The 15,112-nt window shown below is 43.8% G+C and overlaps 1 protein-coding gene across 4 annotated transcripts in view; it reads right to left on the bottom strand.

The window, feature by feature from the left end:
* The window catches only part of diaph2 (diaphanous-related formin 2), a 601,287-nt gene extending 592,568 nt beyond the window's left edge, over positions 1–8,719 (bottom strand). For all 4 annotated transcript variants that reach the window (XM_073058409.1, XM_073058412.1, XM_073058410.1 and 1 more), the window contains exon 1: positions 8,294–8,719. In XM_073058409.1, coding sequence (XP_072914510.1) covers positions 8,294–8,404 — 111 coding nt within the window. In that variant the 5' untranslated portion in view covers positions 8,405–8,719. The remainder of the gene's footprint in view (positions 1–8,293) is intronic.
* Positions 8,720–15,112: the final 6,393 nt, after the last annotated feature.

Below are 15,112 nucleotides of genomic sequence, written 5' to 3'. Positions count from 1 at the left end.
TTATAATCCGGAATCTACGGTACTTTTTGATGCTTATAATTGGACCATTAGGCATGACTTTCCCCACAGCAAGGGCATCTCTGTGGAGGCTTACGTAATCTCTGTGGATACTGCAGGCTGAGAGTTGGTACCCCCAGCAAACAGTGATAGTTTGAGAGGCAGTTGAATCTGCATTGGCCTCTCTTGACTGCCTTGGTGGCGATCTGTGGAACATGGTTGTCCAAGGACGAATTGTGCTCTTCAGACGGAAGTCTGTCCTATGTCCACCCATCTTGGACTTCAACAATCAACACTTGGGGAAATACTGCTTCTTCAAATTTGCTTGGGCAAATATCTTTGTACTTACATTCCTGCACCATTAGGATCTGCTTTATGATGAAATCATCTACATTCTCATCGGGGGTCTGCCGCAACAGCAAGAACCTGAAGTGTGCTGTAAAGACATTTTCCTGTGTTTCCCTCAAACATTGTCCAAGCCACAAACACGTCTGTCAGTTCAGATTTGTTCTGTAGGTACAGAGCATCAAAGTATTTCTTGTCCAAGTCCTCCCAAGTGCATGTGGAGTAGCTTAAGCTGCAGTGCTTCCTCCAGCTTTGTTGCTGGTGTTAAAATTGGTAGGAGTCCTATATAGTCCAGGAAGGCTTTCTTCCATCGCAGCCAGGTTCCCACAGTTGGTTTTGCCATAGTTGTGGCCCAAAATGGCCTGGATGCTTGGAGACAAGCAGCCATTCTTGTATTGATCACCAAAATGTTATGCATGAACAGAACAAAAACTACAACGTAGTATAATTAAATGCTTTTTTTACTGCGTCCTAAGTAACAGTACATGCTGGGCAACTTAGTTTGGGAGCATGAACCAGGCTCACTTGCGTTCTCAAAAGTCCACGTCCAAAAGAGTGCCTCCCGCACAGAGAAGGCCCAGTCAATTCATCGCACGATCAATCGGCCACATGTGCACTCACCCCATTCTCACAATTGATCTGATTCAGTAGAGTATATGGCTCCCTGAAAGTGTCACCACAGGTAGACAGGGTGGTGAAGGCTTTTTGTATGCTGGCCTTTGCAACTCAGGGCATTGAGTCTAAAAGTTGGAAGGTCATGGTGCGATTGTATGGAACGCCTGGAAGGCCTTAATTGTACTATGTTCAGTTTTGGTCAGCGGCTACAGGAAGAATGTTAAACTGAAAATAGCACAGGAAAGATTCACAAAGATGTTGCCAGGACTTCAGGGACCAAGCTTGGAGGAGATTGAACAGGCTAGGACTTTATTCTTTTCGTGTAGGAGACTGAGAGGTGACAGAGAGGTGACCCCATAGTGGTGTATTAAATCAAGAGGGACACACTAGGGTGAAAGTTCCAGTCTTCTCTCCCAGGGTTAAACAGTAACAACTACAACACAAAGGTTTAAGGCGAGAAGAGAAAAATTTAATCAGAACCCGAGGGGCAACTTTTTCCACCTCGGGTGGTCCCTGTACAGAAGGAACAGCCAGTGGAAGTGTTTGAGGCAGGTACAGTGACAACTTTTAAAAGCCAGTTGGAAAAGTTACAAGGATTGGAAAAGCTTGGAAGGTTATGGAACCAAAAGTTGGAAAATGATAAGACAACTTGGTTGGCATGGTCCATTTGAGCCGAAGGGATTGTCTCCATGCTGCATGTTCATGGGTCTCAGATACCGTTCAGGACTGCCAAATAATTGGACTGAAAATGGCAGGTACTTATTCTGTAGTGATCTACCACCGTAAACCACTAATTCTCACGATAGCTGGGAAGATTATACACAAACTGAGGCAACGGGTGTGGAAGTTCATCGGAAGTAGCAAATTACATGATGTAGCAAAATGTGCCCTTACATTTCAAAAGAACAAAGTATAGTGGCAACAATGGTGGAGCCACCAATTAGATATAGATGGGACCGGACATAAAACTGAGCAAATATTCTACTGAAAGCAAATCAAGTATAAACAACATTGAAGAGGCTTTCTGACCCATCTAATCCATGCTAGTGCTTATGTCTCAGATAAGTCTTTCATTTTTCCTCATCTATAATCAGTAACAGTACAGTCGATTACACCTTCTCGCCACTCTGATTAACGATATTTCTTTTCTGGATTTCTCTTACAGCAATGCTCTTCCCCACAAGGGAACAGCATTCGGGGGCTACAACCGATGGCGACTCCACCAACTTAGAGGAGTACACGGCATCAGTGACTAGCTACATCAACAAGTGCATCGACGATGTCACTGTGTCCAAGCCCATCAGTACACGCTCTAACCAGAAGCCATGGATGACCGCGGAGGTGCATGCGCTGCTGAGGACCTGTGACTCCGCCTTCAGAGCAGGCGACAAGGCAGCCCAGCAACAGCGAAGGCCAAACTGTCCCAGGCCATCAGAGAGGCAAAGCGTGCAGACGCCCAGCGAATCCACAGCTACTTCCAGGACAGCGGTGACACGCAGCGCACGTGGAAGGGCATTCAGGACATCACCACCTGCCTGCGTTGGTGATGCCTCCCTCCCAAGTGCGTTGATCAACTTCTACGCACGTTTCGAGGTGGAAAATGACGTGGTGGCGAGAAAGACCACTCCTCCTCCCAATGACCAGGTGCTGTGTCTTACCGTGGCCGATGTGAGGAAAACTCTATGCAGGGTCAACCCACGGAAGGCTGCTGGACCAGACAACATCCCTGGTAGAGTGCTCAGAGGATGTGCAGACCAGCTAGCAGATGTTCTCACTGCCATCTTCAACATCACCCTGAGCAGCACCATCATTCCAACATGCTTCAAGGACACCACCATCGTCCCCGTGCCGAAGAAGTCTTCAGTGTCCTGCCTCAACGACTACTGTCCCATTGATCTCACATCCATCATCATGAAGTGTTTCGAGAGGGTCGTCATGAGGCATATCAAGACCCTGCTGCCCCCTCACTGGACCCCCTGCAGTTTGCGTACCGTCCCAACTGCTCAACAGATGCCATTGCCATCACCCTCCACCTAGCCCTCACCCACCTGGATAAAAAAGACACATACATTCGAATGCTGTTCATAGACTTCAGTTCAAGGTTCAACACAATCATTCCTCAGCACCTGATTGGAAAGCTGAAACTGCTGGGCCTGAACACCTCCCTCTGCAACTGGATCCTTGACTTCCTGACTGGGAGACCAGATCGGGAGCAGCATCTCCAACACCATCACACTGAGCACAGGGCCCCCCCCCCCCCAAGGGCTGTGTGGAGGGCACGGAGCGACCACTCCCCACTGAACATCGACGGCACCTCAAATTTCCTGGCGGAGAATCTCACCTGGTCCCTCAACACCAGCTCCATAGCCAAGAAAGCCCAGCAACTGAACATGGCAAGGCTGAACCTGGAGTACTGCATGCAGTTCTGGTCTTCTTACTTCCGGAATGATATTTTGCCTTTGAGGGTGTTCGGAGAAGGTTCAACAGGTTGATTCAGAGATGAAGGGAGTTAACCTATGAGGCGAGATTAAGTCACCCGGGACTACACTTGCTGGAATTTAGAAGAATGAGAAGAGATCTTATAGAAACATACAAAGTAAAATTATGAAAGTGATTGATAAAATAGAGAAAGGCTCCTCGGTAGAGATCATCAAGAGCACCAAATTTCTTGGTGTTCACCTGTTGGAGGATCTCACCTGGTCCCTCAACACCAGCTCCATAGCAAAGAAAGCCCAGCAGCACCTCTACTTTCTGTGAAGGCTGAGGAAAGTCCATTTCCCACCCCCCATCCTCATCACATTCTACAGGGGTTGTATTGAGAGCATCCTGAGCAGCAGCATCACTGCCTGATTCGGAAATTGCACCATCTCAGATCGCAAGACCCTGCAGCGGATAGTGAGGTCAGGGGAGATCATCGGGGTCTCTCTTCCCACATTACAGACATTTACACCACATGCTGCACCCACAAAGCTAACAGTACTGTGAAGGACCCCACAGACCCCTCACACAAACTCTTCTCCCTCCTGCCATCTGGCAAAAGGTACCAAAGCATTCGGTCTCTCACAACCAGACTGTGCAACAGTTTCTTCCCCCAGGCCATCAGACTCCTCAAAACTCAGAGTCTAGACTGACATCTACAACATTTATTATTATATTGTAACCTGTCCTCTACTGTGCCTATCGTCTTGTTTACTAATTATTGTACTGCTCTGCACTGTTTTGTGCACTTTATGTAGTCCTGTGCAGGTCTGTAGGCTAGTGCAGTTTTTATGTTGTCTTACGTGCTAGTCTTGTGCTGTCTCACACAGTCTAGTGTAGTTCTGTGTTGTTTCATGTAGCACCAGGGTCCTGGAGGAACATTATTTCGTTTTTACTGTGTACTGTACCGGCAGTTTATGGTCGAAACGACAATAAACTTGACTTCACTTGAAGTGGAAACATTCTCTCTGTAACTATGATATGAAAACCATTCATAATTTCAAATAGGATAAAATCTACAGATGCTGAAAATCAAAGCAATATCCACAAAATGCTGGAACTCAGCAGGCCAGGCAGTATCTATGGAAAAAGAGAAAATGGTCGAAATTTCAGGTCACACACACAAAATGCTGTTGGAACGCAACAGGCCAGGCAGCATCTATAGGGAGAAGTGCTGTCGACGTTTCGGGCCGAGACCCTTTGTCAGGACTAACTGAAAGGAAAGATAGTAAGAGATTTGAAAGTAGGAGGGGGAGGGGAAAATGCAAAATGATAGGAGAAGACCGGAGGGGGTGGGGTGAAGCTGAGAGCCAGACAAGTGATTGGCAAAAGGAATACAGAGCTAGGGAAGGGAAAGGATCATGGGACAGGAGGCCTAGGGAGAAGGAAAGGGGGAGGGGAGCACCAGAGGGAGATGGAGAACAGGCAGAGTGATGGACAGAGAAAAAAAACTTATCAGGGATGGAGTAAGAAGGGGAGGGGCATTAACGGAAGTTAGAGAAGTCAATGTTCATGCCATCAGGTTGGAGGCTACCCAGCCAGTATATAAGGTGTTGTTCCTCCAACCTGAGTGTGGCTTCATCTTGACAGTAGAGGAGGCCATGGATAGACATATCAGAATGGGAATGGGACGTTAAATTAAAATGTGTGGCCACTGGAAGATCCTGCTTTCTCTGGCGGACAGAGCGTAGGTGTTCAGCGAAACAGTCTCCCAGTCTGCGTCAGGTCTCACCAATATATAAAAGGCCACACCGGGAGCACCGGACGCAGTATACCACACCAGCCGACTCACAGGTGAAGTGTCACCTCACCTGGAAGGACTGTCTAGGGCCCCGAATGGTGGTGAGGGAGGAAGTGTAAGAGCAGGTGTAGCACTTGTTCCGCTTGCAAGGATAAGTGCCAGGAGGGAGATCGGTGGGAAGGGATGGGGAGATGAATGGACAAGGAAGTTGCATAGGGAGCGATCCCTGCGGAAAGCAGAGGGGGGGAGGAGGGAAAGATGTGCTTGGTAGTGGGATCCCGTTGGAGGTGGCAGAAGTTACGGAGAATTATACGTTGGATCCGGAGGCTGGTGGGGTGGTAGGTGAGGACAAGGGGAACCCTATCCCAAGTGGGGTGGTGGGCGGATGGGGTGAGGGCAGATGTGCGGGAAATGGGAGAGATGCTTTTGAGAGCAGAGTTGATGGTGGAAGAAGGGAAGCCCCTTTGTTTAAAATAGGAAGATATCTCCTTCGTCCTGGAATGAAAAGCCTCATCCTGAGAGCAGAGGTGGCGGAGACGGAGGAATTGTGAAAAGGGGATAGCATTTTTGCAAGAGACAGGGTGGGAAGAGGAATAGTCCAGGTAGCTGTGAGAGTCTGTAGACTTATAGTAGATATCAGTAGATTGGCTGTCTAGAGATGGAGACAGAAAGATCAAGAAAGGGGAGGGAGGTGTCAGAAATAGACCAGGTAAATTTGAGGGCAGAGTGAAAGTTGGGGGCAAAGTTAATGAAGTCAACGGGCTCAGCATGCGTGCAGGAGGCAGCGCCAATGCAGCAATGTAGCAAAGGAAAAGAGGGGGACGGATACCCGTATAGGCTTGGAACATGGACTGTTCCACAAAGCCAACAAAAAGGCAGGCATAACTGGGACCCATGCGGGTGCCCATGGCTAGACCTTTGGTTTGGAGGAAGTGGTAGGAGCCAAAGGAGAAATTATTGAGAGTAAGAACTAATTCGGCTAGACAGAGGAGAGTAGTGGTAGAGGGGAATTGGTTAGGTCTGGAATCCAAAAAGAAGCGGAGAGCTTTGAGACCTTCCTGGTGGGGGATGGAGGTATATAGGGACTGGACGTCCATGGTGAAAATAAGGTGGTGGAGGCCAGGGAACTTAAAATCATTGAAAAAATTCAAAGCGTGAGAAGTGTCATGAATATAGGTGGGAAGGGATTGAACAAGGGGGGATAAAACAGTGTCAAGGTATGCAGAAATAAGTTCAGTGGGGCAGGAGCAAGCTGACACAATGGGTCTACCTGGACAGGCAGCTTTGTGGATCTTGGGTAGGAGGTAGAAACGGGAAGTGTGGGGAAATTTCAGGTCATCAGGACAAAGATTTTGAAGGTTTTATTAGATCACTGAGCAGTATTCTATTACAACGGTGGCACCAGTTGGTTGGATCAGTCAGGTTTGTTGACTATGCACTCATTGATATACAAATATGTTACATAATTATCCACCACCCACCAACTTTTCTTTCGGATTTAAGTTCCAGTTTATTCACCTTCCCTGCTTCATTTCTGATATCATCCCTGTAAATCTTCTCAACACTCTCCAGCAAATCCTTACTTAAATACCATACTTTATGCAGACATCAAACTGTGGAATAACAGAGGCTCAGCAGAATCAACCAACTTTACTATCCTGTCCCTCTGGTAATAATCCCTTGTGTTTGTTTTTTTTAAAAATGGCCACATTAAAAGAGCACTTTTCAATAAATCGCAAAATCCTAACTAGATTCTTAACTTGCTATTGATCATCCAACTTCCCTTATCTCAAAAAAATCAATAAATTATCTGTTTTTAGAGTAAAAGAGAAAAATTTGCTTCAACTTCCAAACATTATTGTCCAAAAAAATGAGCGAGTGGAGGCTCTTTAATGCATAAATTACTTCCACAATTTGCATTAAAGTGCTGTCAAAACCTTCATCTGTGGGAAAAGAATGTCAACATTTCAGGCCTGAGATCCTTTGTCCAAATTGAAAGCTAGACTAAACCAGCTTAGAAAACTGAACGTGATGGTAGGATGGGATATCCAAGTCTTCTGTTCTATACTTTGCAAGCTTGGGTAGCGGGATATGTCTGAGAGTAAAAGTGGGATGAGCATGGGGATAAGCAGTAACCAGACTGATATACTCAATGAGAACATGGGAGTTGCAAAGTGCAGAGCAGGAAGACTTGGGCAGGTACGCAGGTATATACACACACACACCTGCAGTGTTGCAAGCTTCTTTTGGCTCCTTTTGAGTTATGAAGGATCTCCAACCTGAAGTGTAGCCTATTTCTCTTTCCAAATGCAGCTTCACCAGCATTGTTTCCTTTCAGATTTTATCTAGATTGTTTTTTCCCCTTCACTGGTGATCAAAAAGTTTGACTGATCCAATCATCTCCACTCTGGCTGGAGACAGTTTACAAAAAGAAACACCAAGATTTAACAAGCTATAAAAGATTTCAAACTAACCTAAACACTTCATTAAAGATATTCATATTAGCACCTTAGCAAAGCAAAGAGGGTTGAAAAGGCAAAGCAGCTAAGATTGCAAGTTTAAGATGCAGGCCTTGGCAGCAGGATTATCTCAATTGTCAAAGTTGGAACAATTAAATTTGGATATGAACGAAATGACAATGTAGGAAAAATGATGGCATGTGCCCAGAAAAGACCACCACAAATGGAAAAACTAAGTTGCTGCTACCCTCTTATTCATAAATATCAAGCTTAAAAAATACATACAAGTTACATAAAGTTACACTGTCAAGTGAAAGTGCAAGTAGAAGAGGAAGATTGGGATGTGCAATTGAGAAGTACAATTTGTTCCTCATTGGACATTATGAGTATTAGGAAACACCATATGCAACTGTTTGCCAAGCCAGTGTTAAGTATAGCTACGCCTTTCATTGCAGTCATTAATTAAAAACGGAAGGTTTGGAAGCGCTTGAAGAGCAACAGATGTCACTGGCGTACTTGAGATACGTCAAAAAGGCCGTGGAGCTGCACATCGTGTTAATCTGATTTTACTGGAACCAGGTTATCTAATCCCAACACCAATAACGTAACAAGGGAATGAAAAATAACCTAAACCACACTGACCGTTTGCAGTACTCACCAGTTTGGGTTTGTTTCTCGGGTCATCTTCAGGAGGTTTCTTCTTTGAGGTTGGCCTGTCCCGGCTGCGGGGCGGCGAGTCGCTTCCTGCCGGCGGCTGTTGACCGTCCATATTGAGCGCTGGTGCCGAGTGTGCTATCCCGGGCAAGGTCTGCGCGTCCGGGACGCTCTGCCTACGGGTGTCGGTAATGGGTGACAGCGACCCGGCCCACCATTTCACTCCCTCACCCAAACGTTACTTCACCACTCCACTTTTTCCTTATCTTACCGGGGAAACGCGCATACACACACAATGGTTCAAAACGGAGCAGCTGTCTAGCCTGAAGTTCACTGCTCCCAGCCTATAACCCGGGCCACAGACCCCACCTCCGTCTTGTGTCACTATTTCCTAGCTGAACCCACGCCCGCCGCCTCCCGCCGACATCCGCGCATGCGCGCACTGCAAAACCAGGCCCGCCTACGCGTTCAGCGTGGTGAGGTCAAACCCACCCGACACGGCTTTCTTCCGATTGGTTCACAGAGACGTCGATCAATGCTCATCCTATCCATTGGCACATTACTATTTGGGGGCTGGCGTCAAAGGGGTGGAAGGAATACGACTGACATGTGGCTGTCTGCTGAATTGCTGGGGGCGGAGAGCATCGTGTCTCTCTGAGGACTGCTGCCCTCATATTATTGATGTAAACTGTCCCAAGCATTCGGAAGAATACTTTCTCCCAATTTATTTTGGTAATGAATTTCTCAGGGTCCTTCAAAAAATTTGGTGGAAACAATCCAACCTCATGAGGTAATGTTCAAAGGGAAATTGAACATGTGTTTGAAATCTAGTAATTTGCCATATTTTCCAGCAGTACTCACACTGATGTTTAAGATTTTCATTGCTGCATATAGGATTGGAAGTGCATACACTAAATATGCAGCCTGTGTGGACTTGTGTACAGAATTCAATTCAAGTAGGCAAGAGTTCCCAATTCCTGTCTGAATTCCCGTCAATAACCGGATACTCCAGGTCATATTTAGAGAGTTTCTGAGCAATGCCATGGGAAAGTAAGGATTGTTTCAGAAGTCTTTTCAATTCGAGTAGAAGCATGATAAACTAAGTGACATTCTGCTTTGCTATATTCTTTTATTCTATAGTCAGCATCTGTATACCGTATATGTACATAAAAACTTGTTTTTCTTATGTCTGCATAGAGAAAATTTACAAAAAATTAGTCAATTTTTGGGTGACTCACTTCTTAAGAATAAGCTGTAATTCTATCTGGATTTTGAATCTGCAAATATTCAAAAGTTGGAAGCTTTGAGTAACTTGGACTCAGAGTGGCTAAAAGATATTTTGTATTCCAACCCAAATAAGAGCTTAAGAAATAGAAAAAAATAAGACTATAAAAACATGGTTCACCGTTTTTCAAGACTCTGGTTATTTTGGGCGCTGTGGTTAACATGATGCAATGTGGGGTGTTCCGAAGTTCAGAGTTCAATTCCGATGCCATCTGTAAGGAATTTGTACATTCTCCCTGAGTGTGTCGGTTTCCTCCAGATGCTCCTCCTCCCCAAGTCCAAAGACACACCAGTTAGTAGGTTAATAAGGCATTGTAGATTGTCCTTTGATAAGGCTGGTGTTAAATAGGTGGGTTGCAGGAATGTGTGCCTGTTCCGTGCTGTATCTCTAAAATCTCTAAATGTTAAATAATTTCTACTTCAGTGTCTACATCCCTGGATTCTATTAGTTCCTGGATGTCTATTAAATTCTAGTTTTGAAATAATACAAAATCTAAACTTATAGTGTCATTCAGCTAAGTAACTCAACTCATACCTTCTGTGAGTGAAGAAGTGTCTCCTCATTGTCAGCCCTGTGCTCCCTGGTCATAGATTCCCCAGTCAGGTGAAATATTTTCCTTCCTTCTAACCTATGAAGCCCTTGAAGAATTATGTATATTTCATTAAAATCCGCTATTCTTCTCAATTCTAAAAGACACATCTCATATCTACTCATTCTTCTTCATCCAGACAAACCCTGGAAAATTCATCCAGTGAATTTTCACTCACTGCTTCTATGACATCCCTCCAAGGTTAGCAGACAAAAGCTGTAGACAATACTTCAGCTACATTCTCACAAAGGCTCAATTTACAAGTGCAACAAGACTTCCTTCCTCTTGTAATGAAATCCTCTGTTAATTGATATTTACATACGATCTATTTCAATACTGCACAGTCCCCTCCTTCATCTTTTTTTTGCTAGTACTTTGTCAACAACATATTTATAGACTTGTAAATTTCTCTATGGTTTTGCCAGTTACTGATGTGTATTTAATATTTCAGTAATATTTGAGTATCTTGGATACATGTATACTGTATATAGGTGGGTTATGTATTCTTGCTCATTTAAATTATTATGGGTTATATGTGGACATCACTTGAAGTAAACATGAAGTTAGACTCATATTTTGGACTTACGTGTCTTTTTTGAATTAGTTTGATGTTTTGAAGTTACAAAGCATAACAGTGGCACCAACGTATTTTTAAAATGAACCCAACATGGCTGTCAACCTATTAAAGCGCACTGAGGAACAGTAAGTAAAAACACAGTGCACCATATGTTCTTCAGAAGGGAAGACATGATCGAATTTGAAAAAAAGGCAGAAAAAAGATTAATTCATGGAGACATAAACAGAGAGCACTAAGTGATAATAATCATTAAAAGAAGAGCAGAAATGGCTGGCTACATTGGAAAGATTGATGCATTTGATTACATAACAGATCACTAGATATTACATACTGAGCAAATTGAGCACTATCTTGAAGCAAATAAAATAGCCAGTGAGAAACAAGTACCAATTTTGCTGAATGCATTGCTTTTAAAGGCATACAGTTTTGCTTCAAAGTTTAACTGCTCTAACTCAACCAACAGAAATGAGATCTGTTGATATTGTGAAAGTAATGCAGGAACATTTGGAATCAAACCTATTGTTGATTGCAGAAAGCTTTAGGATTCATAAGCAGAATCAAAAGGAAGAGGAGTCCATTTCAACATACCTGGCTGAGGTTACGTCCACACTAGACTGAATAAATCTGTAAATGAAGCTTTTTCTCTTTGTTTTGACCCTCTGAAACGGCATTTTCCTCCCCTGAAAATGGAGCTTTTCTAAAACGCTCTCCAGAGTGTGTAAATCTGAAAACGCCAGTTGGGCGGTGTAGTGTGTATGGGTTAACCGGAGCTTTTTAAAAATGCTCTCGTGATATGCCGAGACAGATGGTGGTGGCCGTGCGGCATTTCATTGTTTTCTTGAATGCAACCTCCAACACCACAACAACAATGGCGGACAGCTTCATGCATGTGTTGTTTATTGTCTACGTTAATAGCTTGTTTGGAGTTAAACATAGCTATCTACCATGTACAGGCAGCACATCTACGTGCAAGAAGGTGTCTTTTGTATTCACATTTGCTGTGCAATGGATCTGCACAACGTCAACATCGTTACCAACCATACAAAGACCACGGTTTTGGAGATGACCCGGCTGAACCAGTGTGTGGTGAGACAATTTTGCAAATGAAGTTGTGATTCCTGAAGAATGGTGTGATAACTTTAGAATATCCAGGAGCTCCTTGCTTCGTCTAAGTGAACTATTACGTCCTCATATCGAAGGCCAGACAACGCAAATGAGATCACCGGTGGATGTGGTTAAAAAGGTCGCTTGCACTTTGTACTACCTAAGCAACGAAGGAAGGCTCAGGAAAACAGCTAATGCATTTGGATTACCAAGGCAGGTGGTGTCCGAGATAATTAAAGAAGTATGCAAGGCTATAACTGTACATCTGGGCCCTGCATATATCAAGATCCCACGCACAGAGTCTGAGATGAAGTACCTTGTAACCAACTTCCACCATGCTCACGGCAAGCCTCAGTGTTTGGAGGAGGTCGATTGTACACACATTGAAGTTAAACAGCCTACAACAAATTCCACAGATTACCCGAACAGAAAGGGCAAATTTTCTTTGAACATATAGGCTACATGTGATTACAAATACTGCTTTATGGACATTGTTGTGAAATGGCCAGGCTGTGTTCATGATGCTCATATATTTGCAAATTCAAAAATTAATGACTACTTGAAAAACGAGAGGATCCCCTCTTACAGACGAGTTGTGGTGGAGGGTAAGGATGCCAGTCCTGTTTTTTTTGCTGAGAGACCCTGCATACCCCCAAATGCCTTATGTTATGAAAGAGTACACTAACGGTAGTGTGACCCCACAGGAATGGTACTTTGGCATGTCCTTGTGCAAGTCAAGAATGGTAATTGAATGCTCTTCTGGACATTTGAAGGCAAGATTTGGTGCTCTGCACAGAGCAATGAACAAAAATGTGGAGGATCTTCCCTTTGTTATTTATGCATGCTTTGTGCTGCACAGTTTCTGTGAGACAAACAAGGAGACTGTTCCTCAGCAGAATTTTACTGCAGGTTTGCAGTATGACAGAGAATTTCAACCCCCCACACAATCCAACACTTTCAGAACAGATGGCAATGGGACTGAAGCCAGAAGAGTTAGAAATGTATTCACCAAATACTTTGACCCATAACTTACTGAATAAATAAATATACTCACTTTGCCCTGTTTTCTGTCCTTGCTTGAATGAAGGTGGTTTACCTATTTATGGAAGTACTTCTCTGACAATAGATGTGTAACAGCCTAATGTAACATTGTATGGAAATACAAGATAACACTGATGCAGACATGTTTTATACATTTAACAGGGTATTGTTTAACATTCAATAGATGCAATTGTCATTACTTCCAAAATGTCATTTTTAACTAGTAGCTTATGTTTGGCATAGACGTGAAAATGTTAAGGCCTAGAAAGGAAAATTACAAGTTTCACTTTTACTCAGGTAAAAATAAAATCACTTTTGCCCAATAACTCTTTTTATTGCACATGTTAAATACAGCAAAGTAATACAGAAAGACATGGCAAAAGTAAAGGCAAACAAATGAAGTAACAGCAAATTTCACTTTTGCCCAGTAACAAGCCTTATTGCATTTAGTTGTAGCTGTCATCCCTTTCATCGGTGAAGAGATTATGGCTGTAGGAAATGTTTCCAGGGTGACCCCTCTGTGGGAGTGGGGATGATGTTGGTGGGGCCACCCAGGGGTCTGTGTGTCCATATGTGTAGCTATTGTAGTGGCTGTGAGGCTGGTATTGTAGCGGTGAAAATTACTGGGGGGAGGGGGAGCCGTCATATTCCTCATCATTGCAAATCCCTCTGCAACAGAGTTAGTCAGTTTTTCAATGTTCGTCGTCAGCCGGGTCATACTGTCTGTAAGCTTCCTGTCAGTTGCCTCCATATGTTCCAGTATTTGTTTTTTCAGTTTTAAGTCCAAGAGCCAACAGTTGTCTATTGTTTGGCAATTTCTTTTTAAGTTTTTCTAGTCTGTAACTGGACAAATGCGGACCAAGTCTTTCACAGCGAGATTCGACACCAAACATGTTGCAGCTATCACCTGTTGCTTGGTCCAAACTGTCAGAGTCAGGTGTACTTGTCGAAGTGGGTGAAGAGGCTATACATCAGTTGCTGTGATGTACATCGACCCTGTCCTCCACATCGCAGGTTTCAATGCCGTCTTGAATTGCTGTTGTGGCTGATGAGACCCCCCCCCCCCCAGATTTGCTCACACAACTCAAAAGTACAGTAGAACTACTCTACCCTGTCCACTTTTTTGTCTCACATCCACTGCCTGCCGGTATTTGTGGAGAATCACCTTAAGTTTGGTTACAATAATTGTCTTGGTTATATCGTCCAATTTGTGCGGGTAGTCCTTACCCAGAGATTCCGACCGCTCTGCCGTGAGGTACTGTTCTTTATAGCGGTCGAGGATGTCATTGTATTTGGTTTGGGACGACTCCCAGTCCACGTTCTGCACTGCTTTGCTGACTTTGTAGTTGTTTCTACTTCACAGAAGCAGCTCAACTTCATTGTCTGTCCAAACAAAGAAGTGTGGCCTGCTTTTTCCAGTGGAGGTTTTCTTTGTATTCCTTGAAGATATTGTTGAAAACTTTCTTTCGCTGTTGTTGTAGGTACAGGTTTCCCCCGCTAACCGAAGGTAGAATGTTCCTATGAAACCGTTTGTAAGCCAAAATGTCGTAAAGCGAAGAAGCAATTACCATTAATTTATATGGGAAAATTTTTTGAGCGTTCCCAGACCCAAAAAATAACCTACCAAATCATAACAAATATCACATAAAACCTAAAATAACACAAAAATATAATAAATGCAGGAATGATATGATAAACATACAGCCTATATGAAGTAGAAATATTGTATGAATGGTATAGTTTCACTTATCAAAGTCAGGAAGACAGCGAGCCAAAATCAATTTGGAGAAAAAAATCGGCATGTATACGCATGTGCACATACACGCATACGTAACATACAAGCCTACGCACGTACAGGCATGTGCACACAACTACCTACACGTCTTCACGGTCATGGTAGTCTTTCTCGGGGTAAACACAGGTATAAAGAGGGTGTCTTTTTTTCGTAAAAGCGAAAATCCTCTTTGGTTAGCGAAAACAGGTACTAATGTAGGTCTTTCGTAACAGTGAGCTGTCATAAAGCGAACGTTCGAAAAACAGGGGCCACCTGTATTCTAGTTTTTGACCAATGGAAATACCACTACACGACCGCGGAAACGGAAATAGGATACTGTTTCCTCTTTGCTTATTCTCTGTAGATGTGTCCTGCGCATTCCCAGTAGGAGGAGATTTGCCCAAATATCCATTTTAATGTGGATGGAGGTATTTTCAAAAACGCCTGGTGTGG

Source organism: Hemitrygon akajei, chromosome 10 (genome assembly GCF_048418815.1).
Source record: "Hemitrygon akajei chromosome 10, sHemAka1.3, whole genome shotgun sequence".
Classification (NCBI taxonomy): Eukaryota; Metazoa; Chordata; class Chondrichthyes; order Myliobatiformes; family Dasyatidae; genus Hemitrygon; species Hemitrygon akajei.
This window is presented reverse-complemented; position numbering and strand designations above follow the sequence as displayed.